This window comes from Poecilia latipinna, unplaced genomic scaffold (genome assembly GCF_001443285.1).
Source record: "Poecilia latipinna isolate Pla-1442-1.1 unplaced genomic scaffold, P_latipinna-1.0 Scaffold4163, whole genome shotgun sequence".
Classification (NCBI taxonomy): domain Eukaryota; kingdom Metazoa; phylum Chordata; class Actinopteri; order Cyprinodontiformes; family Poeciliidae; genus Poecilia; species Poecilia latipinna.
Window position 1 is genome coordinate 14135 of NW_015116779.1, and position 15449 is coordinate 29583.

Consider the following 15449-nt stretch of genomic DNA (forward strand, 5'->3'; position numbering starts at 1 on the left):
TTTTTTTTTTTTTTTCAAAAGGAGCATTTAATCTGTCGAACGATAGTACGATTATCTCATGCATACCAGCATGTCCATCTCTGAATGGCTGAAAAACAACTAAGGTTTCGGAGAGGCCTAGTAAAAGCCTGGACTTAATAGCAACTGAGATGCTAGTAGGACCTGAAAGATGCTTGAAAACTCTCAAGTTGTTTCAGTGTTTTTTTCTTTTTAATTTGCATGCAATCTGTAAAGGAGAGTAAGCTAAAATTTCTCCACAGCGACGTAAAAGACTCATCACCAGTTATCATAAATCCTTGATGGCATCTGCAAAGGTGATGAAACTTCAGAAGGAAGTTATAAGTTCACATTGCATCCAGCTGATTGAATACTGTAGCTTTATTCAAATTTAAAACAGCATGTTGTATTTACTCTGGTTATCCTAGTCTGATATTGATATAGTTGGCACTTTTTCATCCATATTAAGAAATTATTCACTTAAAACCAAACCTCTAGCGCTGAAAAGTTACTTGTAAATTAGTTTTGTTTTGTTTCAAATGTATTCAAGGTATTTCCACTAGAAACTATACCAAAAATACTTGGTAAGATTTTTTTTTTTTTGCAGTGTAATATTGCTGATCAGTATTTTTTTCCCTGATGCTGCTGAAACTACAGGGCTATAAAGTAGTAAATGAATAATTAATGCAGTGCTTTCATCTGTAAATAATTAACGTTGAAAGAAGTTTCAGAAGAATATAAAAGAATCTGAATCAGAGACGATGAAAACGTCACAAGATGTAGCAATGCAAACAGACTAATCAATACCCAGTTGACCTGCTTTGACTTTATCATGGGTTTAAAATGGGTGTTCAGTGGAAAGGACTAGATGTCATGCAGAGCAGATCCTGAGCTCTTCCTTAGCCAGATTTATAGCTCAGAGTTCAAAGTCTGAATCCAGGATGACATCCTGATGTCGCTGAGTAATGAGTCATTTACTGCCCTGCTGTAAAAAGTTGCTTAAGACACTCATTAAATGTTCCATTTTGTCTTTTTCTTTCATCAGGTGATGATGAAATTCCCACGCTTTCCAGTCCTCTGACTCTTTCCTGAAACAGAAAGCAACCGTCAGCTGCGATGTCTGTCCAGGAACGATCTGCGTCGCCCCTCAAGCCAGAGGTCAAACCAAAACCAGAAATCCCTCCTCGATTGCTACACAGGACCTCACCTTCACCTGAGGGCGGAGGCTCGACGCAGGGAAAGGTCAAGAAAATAGCAAAAAGGTTCTCCATGCAGGACTCCAGCGAAGCAGCAGGAGAGCAGCTGACGAATGGTGCTGCAGAACTTTCGCCAAGTACGCAGGTGAAAAAACCACCTGAGACGAGACCCAAACCTGACAGCAACGCCCCCCAACCCGAGGCGCCGCCGCCGCTGCCCAAGAAGAGGAGCCGCTTCCCGCAGAGACAAACGGAGAGCATAGGAGAGGAGAGCGAAGGCATGAACATTTACAAACGACGATCAGGTACGGCAGCCGATCAAGTCTGTGATTCAAAATGGGGTTATTTTATGTTAGCCCCTTGTTTTGTTCAGTGCAAGCTAGAAATCTGTTGGCCAGGTAGGGAGGTCCTTTCTTTCTGGAAATACCTGAAGACTGAAATGAAGTTGTGAGTGAGCTAAAGCATATCAATGCCAGTTTTAGTTTTGTTCCAGGACACCCAGGTCACCTGTTCTAAAAAACAAAACAAAAAAAAAACATTTCCGTTGGTTTAGGCTCTTCCTCTATCTTCTTAACCAACAAACTTTTCCTCTGTGCAACGTGTTGCACTAACCAAAACCATCAGTAACAACGTAGGATCAAGGATCAACCTGCTTTTTTAATCATCAAACATTTGGTCTTTACTGCAAGGATCAGACCACAAAATCTGCATATTTTCTTCATGTGATGTCCCCATGTGATTCTCAGTTCCTGTATCTTCCAACTGGTTCAAACACAACTTGTAGTTCAGCCTGAGCTGGTAGTGGTTTCACATTGAACTCTGAACTCAGGCTCGTTTTAAACCCATGCTCAAAATAAATTTGAATAGAAAAAGTTTAATTTACTCTTTCAAGACTCTTATTTCTGTTCAGATATGCCTGACAGTATGCAACACTTTTTTGTGTGCAACTTTTAATACACAAAAAAGCTAAATAAGCTGAAATATAGAATAAAATGCACAAAAACTAGCTGAAGACATGGTGACACGATTGTAGTTTTTTATACACATGCAGCGGGAAGCATGGAGGAGCAGTTAGCAGTCTAATGTACAGTAGAGTCAGGGAGCTGACAGACAGGTTTGGCACCCTCCTCTTTTCTGCTCTGACAGCTGTAAACAGGTCAGTCAGCTCAGCTGTTCTGTGCCAGCACCACTGACTGACATGAGACAGGAGCAGCAGAGTCTCCTTCCGCTCCTGAGAACTACAAATATTTAAGACTCGGGTTTTTGGCGCATGGCATTCAATGAAATTCGTGTGCGCATTCCAGTGGAGGAAGTGGATATTTAATGATCTCATCTTGGTAAAGTGAAACAATTGTTATATAATTGTTTTATTTTCGCTGAGGTTCATTAAAAGGTCACATGATGTTTCATGGATCACCTTTGCCCTGATATAAGAAAAGGATCTCTTATTATACACTGTAAGAAAATAAAAAATTAAGATAACCTGAGGTTATGTGCCAAGCTGAGAACACGTCTCAAGTCGACTCGACTCTCATGTTCTCTTACATTGTGCTAATCAACAATTCTTTAAGTTTTCTTAAGGTCTTTCAAATTATTATTTTTTTTAATGATTGCCTTCATTATCACTGATTTTCCCTCAATTGCCTGACGATTGTGGGAGGAATAATTTTTGTCATAAGCCACTGAAATCTTCTGGCTCATTCTCACAAATAAAATGTCTCCTAAACTTGAGGGATCCATGGAGTAAATTAATTAATTACCAAGTGTAATAAATTGATCTAATGGTGACAGCATGTTGGAGTAGCTCAGTTAGCTCTGATATATTCTTGTTTTTTTGTTTTGTTTTTGTCATTTTTACAACTGGGAGTAGCTGATTATTATCTCAAAAACTTATAACACCTAACCTATGACCCCAAATCCCAGAGGTGCTGAAAATTAAACTTGATGGATGTAGAAACAGAAGAGGAAGTTGAAACCATTGACTCTATAATGCTTCTTAAACCATCCCGCCAGAGAGAAATTTAAATAGGAGTGGCAAGAGGAAATGACTTGGATTAGCAGTGCTCCCAAACAACCAATGGCGTCATTCAGGACTTGCTACTGTGAAATACTAACGGCTCAATTTCTGCTGCCCTGAACTGAGCTGTTAGTCATCACAGGGATTAGATCATCATATAGCAACAATGACTTCAGTCAGAAGCCTTTTAGGAGTCGTTGCAAGACTTGCTGCTACTGGAGATCCTTCCTACCTGTGGCATCGTGATCCACAAGAACGCTTTGAAGATCCTTGAATAATACGAGTTACGACAACATTTAATTTCCCTTTGGGATAAATAAAGTATTTTTTTAAATTGAGGATGCATGGACAGACAGTTCTTACTGCAAGAACCAATTTTAATTTAAACTGAATCTTCAGGCACTTTATTACTACCAGCCTGCTCACTATGACCCTGTGGGCTACAATTTCTTTAGGTGAATTGATAAAAGAGTAGCTGAAGGATGATTCCTCTCCATTCTGTTGGATGCTGTTTCTAAATTTTAAAGCCAAAAAGTTCAGATGAGCTGAAAGTACTGGACGGGAAATGTCCAGTATGTCAAATGCTAAGGACATACTGGCCATGTCCAGTATGTCAAAGGACATATTTTCCTGTGGTTCTCTGGGAAAGTCCTTGTTAAAAAAAAAATCAAAATATCAGTTTAGTGACTGCGTTTGTAAATATATCCTCCTATTGAGTACTAGAACTGCAGCTCATGGATATCTTTTCTTCTTTTTGGATCTTTTCTGTCGCTCTGCATGTAGATTTAAACTAAATTATTTTACGTTCAAAGTATTACTGCACTAACGGATGAGATTTTCTATCTAGCATGACCTGTCTTTGCAAAAAAGGTGGCCAACCAACTGGCTCTGTTCAGTAGAGAAGAAGCTACACAGCTAAAACATAAAGGTAAAGCCGCTGATCCACATTCCAGCCCTCGCCTTCGGTTTTATGTGTGAGTTGTACGTGAAAGAGCTCAGCTGTTTGGGAGGAGTCTAGTGGAGGAGCTGCTGCTCTTCTTATCCTTTTAAATGAACCAGTTTAAAGGTTTTGGACATGTGCCACGTGCCTTCAGGATGGCTTCCAGAGGCGGAGTGGCACACATGTCCCACTGGGAGGAGGAAGCCCCTGGCTCCGCTGACCTAAAAATATTTAATTGTTTCGGTGCAGGAACTGTAGGAAATAGCCAGGGGAGGAAACGCAATCAGCTTTTTATAATTTTTTTTCTTCCTCTTATTGTTGTTTTCATGTTGACTTTCTGACCTGCATTAGCGATTTTTCCAGGAATCCTCCAACTATTCCAATTAATGAGAATCACGTACAACACCACTTTATTTGCACATACTTGCAAATGCATTCATGGCCTTCAGCATTACATAACACAATACAACCACAGACCTCAATGCATAGATTGAGTGGTAGATCAACACAAATCTGTGCAGAATAGTGAAGTGGAAGGAGAATGATGCACGGCTTATTTTTCAATTAAAAACTTAAAGGTGTGCTGCTGATTTCTGATTTCTACTCTGGAACTCCTGAATAAAATCCAGTCTAACAAAAAGTCACCTTTTTATTCTCAGTATAAATCCAGGTGCTCTGTGAAGGCCTCAGAAGTTTGTTAGAGGACATCAGTTTATCACGAAGCGTCTTGAAGACCAATACACTCACCAAGCAGGGCAGAAATAAAACTCTAGAGAAGTTTATAGCAGTGTTGGATTTTTGTTAAAAATGTGGAAGTTATGTAAATTGTCCTTTTTTAGCTTTATATCATGTTATAATGTTATTCCTTGCCTTGATTCTTCCATGCATGTTGGATGAATGTTTTAATCTCCCGTGGCAACCATTCATGGGAGCCTAAATAGTTGCTCCCACAAAGCGCCACCTATTTTCAAAACGCCTCACACAGCTTCGAGTATGCTAAGCTTTTCTCTCCAACGCGCCTAAGACCGGCTTGTAAACGGCTTCATGGAGGAGCGCTGCTGAGATGGCGTGCTGAAGTGTCAGAAAGAGCAAGAGCTTCTTAAAGAGACAGTGACCCAATTCAAGGAGCCAAATTGCGAAATCAAATTCCTTTAAAGTCAATGTTTGGTTTATGCTACATTTTTATAACACCTAAACCTATCTATAAAGTGGCACTGTGTGCCTGGAAAATATATACTTTAACAACATCCCAAGCGTCTAACAACTCAGAGTACTGTTGAGCAAATCACGTTAAAATGGAAAAAGTGTGCACTAAACCTACAAGGACATGGTTTTCTACCTAAACTGGGTAGAAAACCTGACCGATGCCCTGCTGAGGGCATTGGCCAGAGAAGCAGCCAAAAGGTTAGTGGTGCCCTCCACAAACCTGCTCCTTTTCCTATATGAAACATGTTATGTGTGGCAGAAAACTGACTCTGTACATCACTAGCTCTCTGAACACACTATCACTACAATAAAACACGGTGGTAGCAGCATCATGCTTTGGAGATGCTTTTCTAGAGCTAAATCCCATTTAGAATCTGTGGCGAGACTTTAAAAATAGATTTTCACAGACGCTCTTCATCCAATCTGAGCTTGAACTGTTTTGTAAAGAGTAGTGAAAAGAGTTCAGTGTCTAGATGCCGTCTCCCGAAACACTTGCAGCTGTAAGTACACTAAAAGCTTTTCCTGCTAGACAGCTGAACGCAAATCTTTCCACTTGTCAATTATGCATTACTTTGTCTTGGTCTCTTTGAATGAATTCTGATAAAATACGTTGAAGCTTGTGGTTAGAAGATATAAAAAAGGTTTAAAAGGTATGAATACTTTTCCAAGAAACTGTAGTGATGAAATGCATGAAGCTAATTAAAAAATGTCAAAGATGGAGGGGGTTAAGATGGCATGAAACCAGTCAAAAATGAAGTTGTACCTCTTGTGTGTCTCCAGCACCTGATGGGAAGGAGGTGGAGGATCAGGGGACAGGAGCGCCTGAAGCAAATGCAGAGGACCTGCTATACACTCCTCTCAGTCGCTGCTGCAACAAAACCTGCACCTGCATATGTCACCTAAAGAGACCCGGCATGATGCTCATATGGGTGCCTGTAGATGAAGACTCTCCAGGCGGGGAGGGTCAGACCAACGGGGAAGAGCGGAGAGAAGAGAAAGATGTGACGGTACAGAAAGCCAATCAAATAGAGGCGGTGCAAAGAGGAGAGCAGGAAGTTGGAGGACAGGAAGAAGAATATGAGTCTGAATTACCAGCACAGAAGAAGGAGGGGGAGCTGAAGGCAGCAGAGGATAAGGTGGAAAAAAATGACTCAGAGAAAAAGAGGGATGATCAGGGAGAAGAGACAGAAGCTGAACAGCCGAAGGAGGTGGAAGTGAATGCAGCAGATGGAGAACATCAGCTTCCACAGGATGTGCTGCATCCTGTGGAAGCTGATGGAGCACATGGTGGAAAGGTTGGTGAGAAGATTAAAGAGGGAGAAAATGAAGGGAAGGGGAAGAATGGGCCAAGAGATGTGAAAACACCTAAGTCACAGTTCCATCAGTCTCTGGAAATTGCGCTGGCTGGGGGTCTGAAAAAACTTTCAGACCACAGTCCTCTGGCTGCCGTTGCTCGCTGTCAGCCTTCACCTCAAAAAAATCCTCAGCCTTCACCGGTCCCAAGCCAACCCCCAGAAGATGACGAGGAGGGTAGCATCTACGAGCTCCAGCTACCTGACGCTGATGAGGGCGCTAGAAAACTCTCATCTTCTAGGAATGACTTGCACGAAGTTCCTCAAATAAGAGTCCACTACCCAGCTCGACGGGAGAAACCTGCCCACGGCCCCTCGGACGCTACACCTGAGCTTGAGAACCCAACAGAACCACCTCCTCTACTACCGAGGGTTCCTGTGAACGGCTCTCCAGTCTATAGCAGCAACCTCATAATCAGTCGGGCCAGACCACAACCCCCCAAAACGTCTCCTCCAAGCAGCCCTCTGCTTCCTTGCAGACCCCCACCGGCTCCACCGAAGACCCACTCCAGGAGGGCCAGCAGCGTCTCGATGCAGTCCGTCAACTTGTCAGGTTTGTACTTAAGCGAGATCAGAATCTCCTCCTGTGCTGAATTGCTCATTATCTGAACCAATGCTTGCTTTTTTGTTACAATAGAAGAAGAAAATAAAAGAGATGGAGAGAAAGAAGACACAGACCGGTAAGTTGTTAATATCAGGAATAACATTATAACATGATATAAAACTCAAAAGTCAATTTTCCATAGTAGCCTCTCTATAACTAGTCCATGTGAACAGACTGCAATTGGCAGCAAATCATTTCTGACCTACATCGTCATTTTTCTAAGCAACAACAGGTGATGACAACACACAATGTCACAAATCCAACTGTTCCCCACAGAAGGAAAAGTAGCTGTGATAACTGTTCACGTATCACTTTGTGTTTCCTGTTTCAGGTCTCCAGTCAGAAGGAATTTGTCATTCAAGTTGTGCCTGACAGATGGTAAGGCTCAGATACATCAGTAAAGTATCACTATTAACACAAGTGATCCAAGTTGCAAGTGGAGCTGAAAGCACGTCTGGTCAAAAGCAAGTCTGCAAAGCAACTGCTTCTGGTTGTATCTGTGTGCAAATAAACAACAGCCTGGCACAATGAGTCACATCCTATTCAATGGTTCATTTTATTTGGATTTTATGGTTTACAGTAGTTTAGATCAAAGCATTTTCATGCGGTAGTAAGGCCTAGTCAAAGTCCAGACCTAACTCCAATATGAAATCTATAGCGAGACTTAAAAAATTGGTGTTCACAGATGCTCTCCTTCCAATCTGACTATTTTATTTTCGTTTACATTTTGCAAGCTGCGTGTAGAAAAAAATACACCTCGCTATCACTTGTGTTGTGTTTGAATATAAATAAAGTAATTGTTGCTTTTTAATTGTTCTTTTCTTAATCTTGTCTTTGCAACAATGCATGCTGGGGACAAACTAAAATCTTTCTAAAACGTGGATTTGTCTCACCTCAGGGCCTCTGTACCAAACGTACAGCGACTTCGCAATCCAAAAGGAGATTCATCGACAGACCGTAATCCGAAACATCAGCAAAACCAGCATGGACTACGCTATGGAATTTGCGGCGCGCTTCAGAGAAAAAACATCTGGAAAGTCAAATGAGAACTTTGTAGCCAGAGGGAGCCCTGTGCCCGCAGTGAGTCAAACCACCTTGTGGCAGCAACTGCCGACCGTACGGGACAGTGGACTGCTGGACCAGCTCACTGTTGACCAGATCAAGTACCAGGAGGTGAGGAGGACAAACACGCTGAAAGCAGACAAAGTATTACCTGCAAGTCATAGTCTAAAAGTGATACTCGTGTCCTCACACTTTTCATGTTTTAGCACTGTCTGTGCTTTGAGTGTCGGCGACTGTCAAATGAGCAGTATTTCCCATGACTGTTTATACCATGATATAACACATGACACTTTGTGTGTAATGAATCCATATAACAGGTATCTGCATCCTTAATAGGTCTTACAACATCTTAAATTAATTTATCTAAAATTAAAACCTTAAAATGTCTTAAATTTGTTACTCACAGGTCTTAAATTTTCTATGTAGTTTTCTTTTTTTTTTTTTCCTCATGGAGCTTTGCTGTGAGGCAAAAATTTGCTTGGCACAGAGACATCGTCTGTGACTTGAGGTGGTTACGGCTAACGGTCCTTAGCTGCTAATATACCCTTGCTAACTAGCCAGGTAAAGCTAGCTAGCTTTTTTTTTGCGTCTATTGTGGGTAATTTCTAATTTATCACCGGTTGGCTGGATGATGTACATCTTAGCCATTAGCGCTCCTCTGTTGACAACCCAATTTGTCAACAGATAAATTTATGCAACTTATTTGCGATTTTACATTTTTGTACAGTTTCTAATGGTCTTAATGGGGTTAGGGAAGTCAGTGAATCACGCAGAAAACTTTTATAAAACACTTTTTTAAAACACTTTACTTTTTGAAATAAGTTGTTGATATGATATTATAATATATTGAAATATTTGCTCACTTATTGGTGACATTTCTGTGGAAGGATCAGTTAAGCACAGGATGTTTGGCAGTTCTTGGAAACATAAACAGGACTGAAGAAGTAATGTAACCCTGTTCCAAGTTTCAGTGTTTGACTTTGACTCTTCTTGGCAGAGCATGTTTGAGGTCCTGACCTCCGAGTCTTCCTACCTGCGGTCCCTCTACGTTCTGACTGAGCACTTCATGGAAAACCGGGAGCTGACAGACACGATCATTATCAGTGACAGGAAAACCCTGTTCTCCAACATCCTGAAGGTCCGCGAGGTCAGCGAGAGGTGAGAGGTCAACACCACGAGAGACACAGAAAAGAAAGAAAGCGACTCCTGAGGCAGCTGGAGCTCTTCTCTTATCCGGAGGCGTTTCATGAAACCATTTGCTGCAGGTTCCTGAAAGACCTGGAAGAGCACATATTCAAGGAGATCGTTTTCCCAGACATATGCAACATCCTCCACTACCACGCCCAGCACAACTTCTCCACCTACATCGACTATGTCCGCAACCAGACCTACCAGGAAAAGACCTACAGTCGACTCATGTAAGAAACAACTTTCACATTACCAGAAACGTTCAGCAGCTGTTTTGGACTGCCAGTAAATCAGGCTGACTTGCAGGAATACTAAGGCTGATGCCATGTAATCTGATTTTCTGCATACCTACAGGAAGAGTAATGAACAGTTCGCCGCAGTCATCAACCGCCTTCAGGAGCTGCCTCAGTGTCAGCGGCTGCCCTTCATCTCCTTCCTGCTGCTGCCCTTCCAGCGGATAACGCGCATAAAGATGCTCATTGAGGTGGGCAGCGTCATGCCGGGTTTGGATTTTAAAGACAGAAAAAAATGGTGGAAGACTGAGTTTTGCTCACACTTTGAACTTTAAGCAATATATGCGCCATAAAATGATCACAATCTAAAAGATTGTCTAGAACACAAAGAGCTACATTTGTAGCTGTCGCTAAAAGAAAAAAAATCTGTGTGCTTTTTAACTTTGTTTCAGATTTAAATTAAAAATGGCAACCTACCAGAGTCATCGGCTGAGTCTGGAGCACATGATAGAAACCTGGAAATCACGGGTTTCTGATAATGTTGCATTTATCACAGTAACTAGAGAGGCATTCACTTATTTAATAACACACCAACAACAGGCTCTGGCACCCTGTTGTTGGTGTTGTAAACCTTTATTCTAAGGGAAAATAAATGCACTTATAAAAGTCGATCAAGAGAACACTATTAAAGTAAATATGTAGTAGTCGAATATTGAAGAATATAACAGAAGAACGTGGGAGAGTAGACCTCTTCACAAACTCATATTATCTAGATAAATCTATAGAAATATCAAAGATAACTCAGGGGTGTTAGCTGAAAGCTTAGCATACCGCAGATGATAATGTGACCAGTGAGTTTACAGTATGTGATGAAGTTATGTAGGACTTCAGGTTCTGTGTCAGGTATTTGCTGCACATTGTTGCCTTAGTTTTCGAAGACATGACTTACCATTTATCTGATGTAGCTGGTTTACCAGCTCTGGCGTTTTTTCCTGTTCCCAGAGAGTGAAGTAGCCTTAAAAGTCACAAAAAAAAACCCACCTGAAAATAATCGAGACTATTTAGACGTCAGCAGGAAGGCTTGTTCGTTGGGTTCAAAGTGTAAAAAAAAAAAATGATGGGTGGTTTAAAACTTTTGCAAGTAATTGTGTAAAAACCACATATTTTGCTCATATGTGTACCAAATGTTTTAAGTGTGATGATTATGATGACCTGTATAGTTGATACATAATTCTAAACAGGCTTGCTTAGACATATATATCTATACAGGCCTCTGGTTCAGGCGGTGAACTGAAGAATTCAAACAATTAGTTCTCAAAAGCTTTAAATATTTTCTGTCAGCACATTCAGAGCAGAGTGATCCTTTTCGGTTTCTGTTTATTTCCTTTAACCGCCGGTAGTCTGAGTTCATCTTGCTGTGTGACTGTAAGGAATGCCATCACTCCAGAGTAATCCTTGCTGCTTCCTGACGAGTCGCCTCACCTCCACCCTGCGACCTGTTTAGGATCCGCATGGAAAAGAACGAGCTGCTTAGATAAAAGCTTGTTTGTGGTTTCAGAACATCTTGAAGAGAACAAAAGAGGGAACGCCAGAGGAGCAGACGGCCTCTAAGGCTCTGACCTCCGTCTCTAAGGTAAACAGCCCTCACTCTTCACTTTCCCCTCCACATACATGGCCGCTGCTTTACATAACTGGAGATCTTATATTGTGTTGGGTACGGATTTCCTGCCGAGTGAGGAATGATTTAAAGTGGCAGAGGGAGTTGTTTAAAAAAGCAAAATAAGCATTTCGACTCTTTATTTCCCTCTTGATCGCACACAGATTATTGATTGTTGCAACAGAGACGTAGGAAAGATGAGGCAGATGGAAGAGCTGATTGAAATCTCAAAGATGCTCGAGTTTGACAAGTTCAGGGTAAGCCCAGACCGGGACGCCTTTGATATGTCCGTCTATTAGTTATGAAGAGTTTAAACTGCATTCTGTCCTCGCCAGGCCATCCCGATAATCTCTGAGACTCGATTTCTGGAGAAGAAGGGAGAGCTGCAAGAAATGTCGAAATCAAAAACCTTTGTGAACATGAGGGCCAAGTTCTCTCCGGTTTACCTCTTCCTTTTTAACGACCACCTACTAATTACCATCAAGAAAGGGTAACGTAGAAAAGCTGTTGAAGAAACATTATCTATGATGCATTAAAAAAAATACTATTTACCACTGAAACCAAAAGCCTACATGCACTATAAAAAGACGCACCTCAATTTTTTCTCTCTATCTAACCATGTTTACATTTGGAGGAAAAAGCGCAAGCTAGCAAGCTTGAGAACCTGATCCGGTAACACTTTGACGGGCTGTACATAAGACTGACATGACACTGTCATAAACCTGACATAACACCTGTCATGAACATGAAGGAGTGTTTATGAATGTTTATAACTGTTGTCATGAAGTGTCATTCGGTAAATAATGACACTTTTAATGCAAAGTTGCTTTAAAAGTTGCATTAAAAGTCCATTAAAAATGCCAACTTTGCATTAAATTGTCGTTATTTACAAAATCATACAAAGTTGGCACTTTTAATGGACTTTTAATGCAACTTTTAAAGCATCTTTGCTTTAAAAGTGTCATTATTTGCCGATTGACGCGTCATGACAGTTATAAACATTCATAAAGACTCTCGTCTGCATGACATGAAACTGTCATAAACATAACCTGTCTGCCTTATGCACACCCCGTCAAATAAAGCGTCACCCACCACCCTAAATGGAAAGTACAATTATGTTGCATTTGTTTTCCTTTAATAGGGAATGACACATTTAACAAATCAATGGCATCATAAAGGAAGAACTTCAGTGGAAATACTAAATATTTCACATGACTCGAAGCACACCAGCAATTCAGTTACAAAGTGGCTTACAGATAACGGAGTGTTTTGACGAGGCCACCACAAAGCCTGATCTCTGTCCTGTTGAGAAGAGCTGGGCATGCATCAATATAAACTCGTTGCAACAGTTCTGTCAGGAGGAAATGACCAGAACTCCAGCAGTAGTAATTGTGAAAACTTGTTCAAGGAAATCCATGACATTTGATTCAGGTCACGCAGTTCTAAATAAATCCTGTCCAAAATGTCTTTAAATTTCTGAATTTGATGTGTTTTCTTAAATTATTTTGTCATGTAGTAAAATATTAACAATGGAAGATTTGATTTCAAACATTTTTATAATTGCTTTGCCTTTTTATACAGCATGTGGAACCATCCAAGTGAAAACAAGCTTATCACTTACACTCATCACTTGAGGAATGTTTTGCCACCTTTGTTGCTGTACTGCTGGTCTAACAGAAGGCTGAAAACGGTCTGAACTAAAGTTTTTTTCTTTGGCTCCGCTCCAGTATGCTCGGTTGGGAGATTTCTCCCGTTGTTTTTCCCCTAGTCATGTTGCCGTCATGACATTTCACCTGTGAAGAATAAAACCACCGCATGCCTTCGATTTTCTGTCACCACTCATGAATTGACTCGATACTTCCTCAAATGTAACGGGAAACGTTGTCAAAGACATTTAAGAGAAGAGACACCCGTACAGTTCATGCATGTGACACATCTGTTTGTTTTGCTTATTGTGTTTTTTTTTTTTGGAATGCCCCCTGGATACATTTTTGTGTAACCAGTTAAACCTCCCTCCAGCTGTTTGTTTGCCGTTGACCGAGCTCTGCTCTCTGGTTCTGGTTCGTTGTGAACAGCTCAGACCGTTATGTGGTGATGGACCACACTCATCGATCTCTGGTGCAGGCTCAGCCTTTGGATGAATGTTTTGGTGGCGCGACCTACGAGAACTGTTTCAACCTCATCATACTGGAAAACCACCAGGGACGCACAATGGAGCGGCTCCTCAAAGCCCCGACCAAGTGAGTCAAAGCGAATCTCAATAAGTTTTAATTTAGTAATGAGATTTAAAAACTGAAACTCGTATATTATTCAGGTTTATCACGTAAAACCATGTATCGCAAGTGTTTCTCTTAGGTTTATAGCTCATATTAGCTCATACAGATAATTAAAAATCATAATTCTCAGAAAAAATGAATAAAAATGATATATTTTTTAAAACATGTTATATTATGGCTTATCCATGGAAGGTAAAGCCACAGAAGGTCATTGCTAAAGAAGTTTTCTGCTATCAAAGCATATCTGGGGAAGTTGAGTGGAAGGAAAACTTTCACACAGGATTGACTACAGCTGGATTCAGAGCTTTAAGAGGCAATAAAGACCATTTGGATCCAGCAGACTTCATATACTTTGGGGGGGAAAAACTAATTGAGAAATGTACGCAGACATTGTTGTTTCGAACCTGAAGGTGAAATGAAGGGAGGGATTCTCAGCAAAACAATGATCCCAAACACACAAGCCAAGGAAATTGTGAGTTGGTCTCAGGGAGAGAAAATAAAACTTCTACCTGATCAAAATCTAACTTGAAATCAGCCAAGAAGAGAAGAAGAAGAACCAGATGGCATCATGAGGAAAGAGTGTCGTGTGAAAATATTGGAGCAACATCAAGATATCGACCAGGAAGTTTTAATCTTAGGCTGAAATGGACGGTAAACCCAAGGATACCATAAAGTTGCTTTAGGGCAATAAAGTATGTAAATGTTTAGTGGAAGACAGAAAATATAAAACTAAGATGACCTACTAACCTGACTCAGTTCCACCAGTCTTGATGGGAGGAACGGGTCAGAACTTCAGCAAACTATTGAGAAGCTTCTGGAAGGAAATGCAAACAAACGAGTCACAGTGTAAAAGACAACTTAAACAAATACCAAGTAAATGTTAAGTAATGAATTTGAAGAAAGATATTTGAAAAATTTGGTAATCCTGACCTAACCCCGTAAAAACAGAAAATCCAATTATCAGTCATTCAGCGCCCCCCCAAAGAGGAACGTCAGTAAACCCCGACACGCTGCATGTTAGCAGATCAGAAGCTCTCATCTTTTCATTAGGAGGTGGAGAAAACGAGGTTCTGCTTCAGTCCAGTCAAAGCTCGTTTGTGTCAACAGGTCGGACATGCAGAGATGGTTGGCGGCTTTCCCCAGCACCACCAAAGAAGACGTCGACGAAGAAGTGATTTATGAGGACTGGGGTGAGAACAGCATCGACAAACAGACCCTGTGTGTTTGGTCTTGTTCCATGCTTTATGGTCGTGTGTGTGTGTGTGTGTGTGTGTGTCAGATTGTCCTCAGGTGCAGTGTGTGGAGCAGTACATCGCCCAGCAAGCAGACGAACTCAACCTGGAACCCACCGAGATCGTCAATGTCATCCGCAAAACCAACGAGGGTAAAAACCGGCAAACAATGCATCGTAGAAATTTTCAAAACATCTTTTGATTTTTTTTTTGTGGCATGGGATTCAAATATAGGTTGAATGATTGTATCAAGTGAACAGATTTGCTTTTGTTTCACTTATCTGTTCCATTCCTTGACTTTATGTATACACCCCCTTAATCCTCAAACCTTCCTTTAGTAGTTTAATCTTTTTGACTTTCTTGCATGAAAAGAAAAACCTTCAATCTTCCCTCGTTTGTCTTCCACGTTCTTCCCCTCCCCGGTTTTTTTTTTTTTTTTTTTTTCCTTTTTTTTACACCCCTGGGCGGGGAGAAAGGAGCCCGTTTGTC

The 15449-nt window shown here is 41.0% G+C and overlaps 1 protein-coding gene across 2 annotated transcripts in view; it reads left to right on the forward strand.

The window, feature by feature from the left end:
• Nucleotides 1-15396, forward strand: part of LOC106942288 (rho guanine nucleotide exchange factor 15-like) — a 22984-nt gene extending 7588 nt beyond the window's left edge. The window contains exons 2-15 of one of the 2 annotated variants that reach the window (XM_015025533.1): nucleotides 1043-1498; nucleotides 6137-7261; nucleotides 7346-7388; nucleotides 7644-7690; nucleotides 8211-8485; nucleotides 9372-9532; nucleotides 9640-9792; nucleotides 9917-10046; nucleotides 11354-11428; nucleotides 11617-11709; nucleotides 11788-11942; nucleotides 13528-13692; nucleotides 14836-14918; nucleotides 15008-15396. In XM_015025533.1, the coding sequence (XP_014881019.1) occupies nucleotides 1114-1498; nucleotides 6137-7261; nucleotides 7346-7388; nucleotides 7644-7690; nucleotides 8211-8485; nucleotides 9372-9532; nucleotides 9640-9792; nucleotides 9917-10046; nucleotides 11354-11428; nucleotides 11617-11709; nucleotides 11788-11942; nucleotides 13528-13692; nucleotides 14836-14918; nucleotides 15008-15162 (3045 nt within the window). In that variant the 5' untranslated portion in view covers nucleotides 1043-1113 and the 3' untranslated portion in view covers nucleotides 15163-15396. The remainder of the gene's footprint in view (nucleotides 1-1042; nucleotides 1499-6136; nucleotides 7262-7345; nucleotides 7389-7643; nucleotides 7691-8210; nucleotides 8486-9371; nucleotides 9533-9639; nucleotides 9793-9916; nucleotides 10047-11353; nucleotides 11429-11616; nucleotides 11710-11787; nucleotides 11943-13527; nucleotides 13693-14835; nucleotides 14919-15007) is intronic. The other variant, XM_015025534.1, reaches the window with a different exon arrangement.
• The last annotated feature ends 53 nt before the right edge of the window (nucleotides 15397-15449 follow it).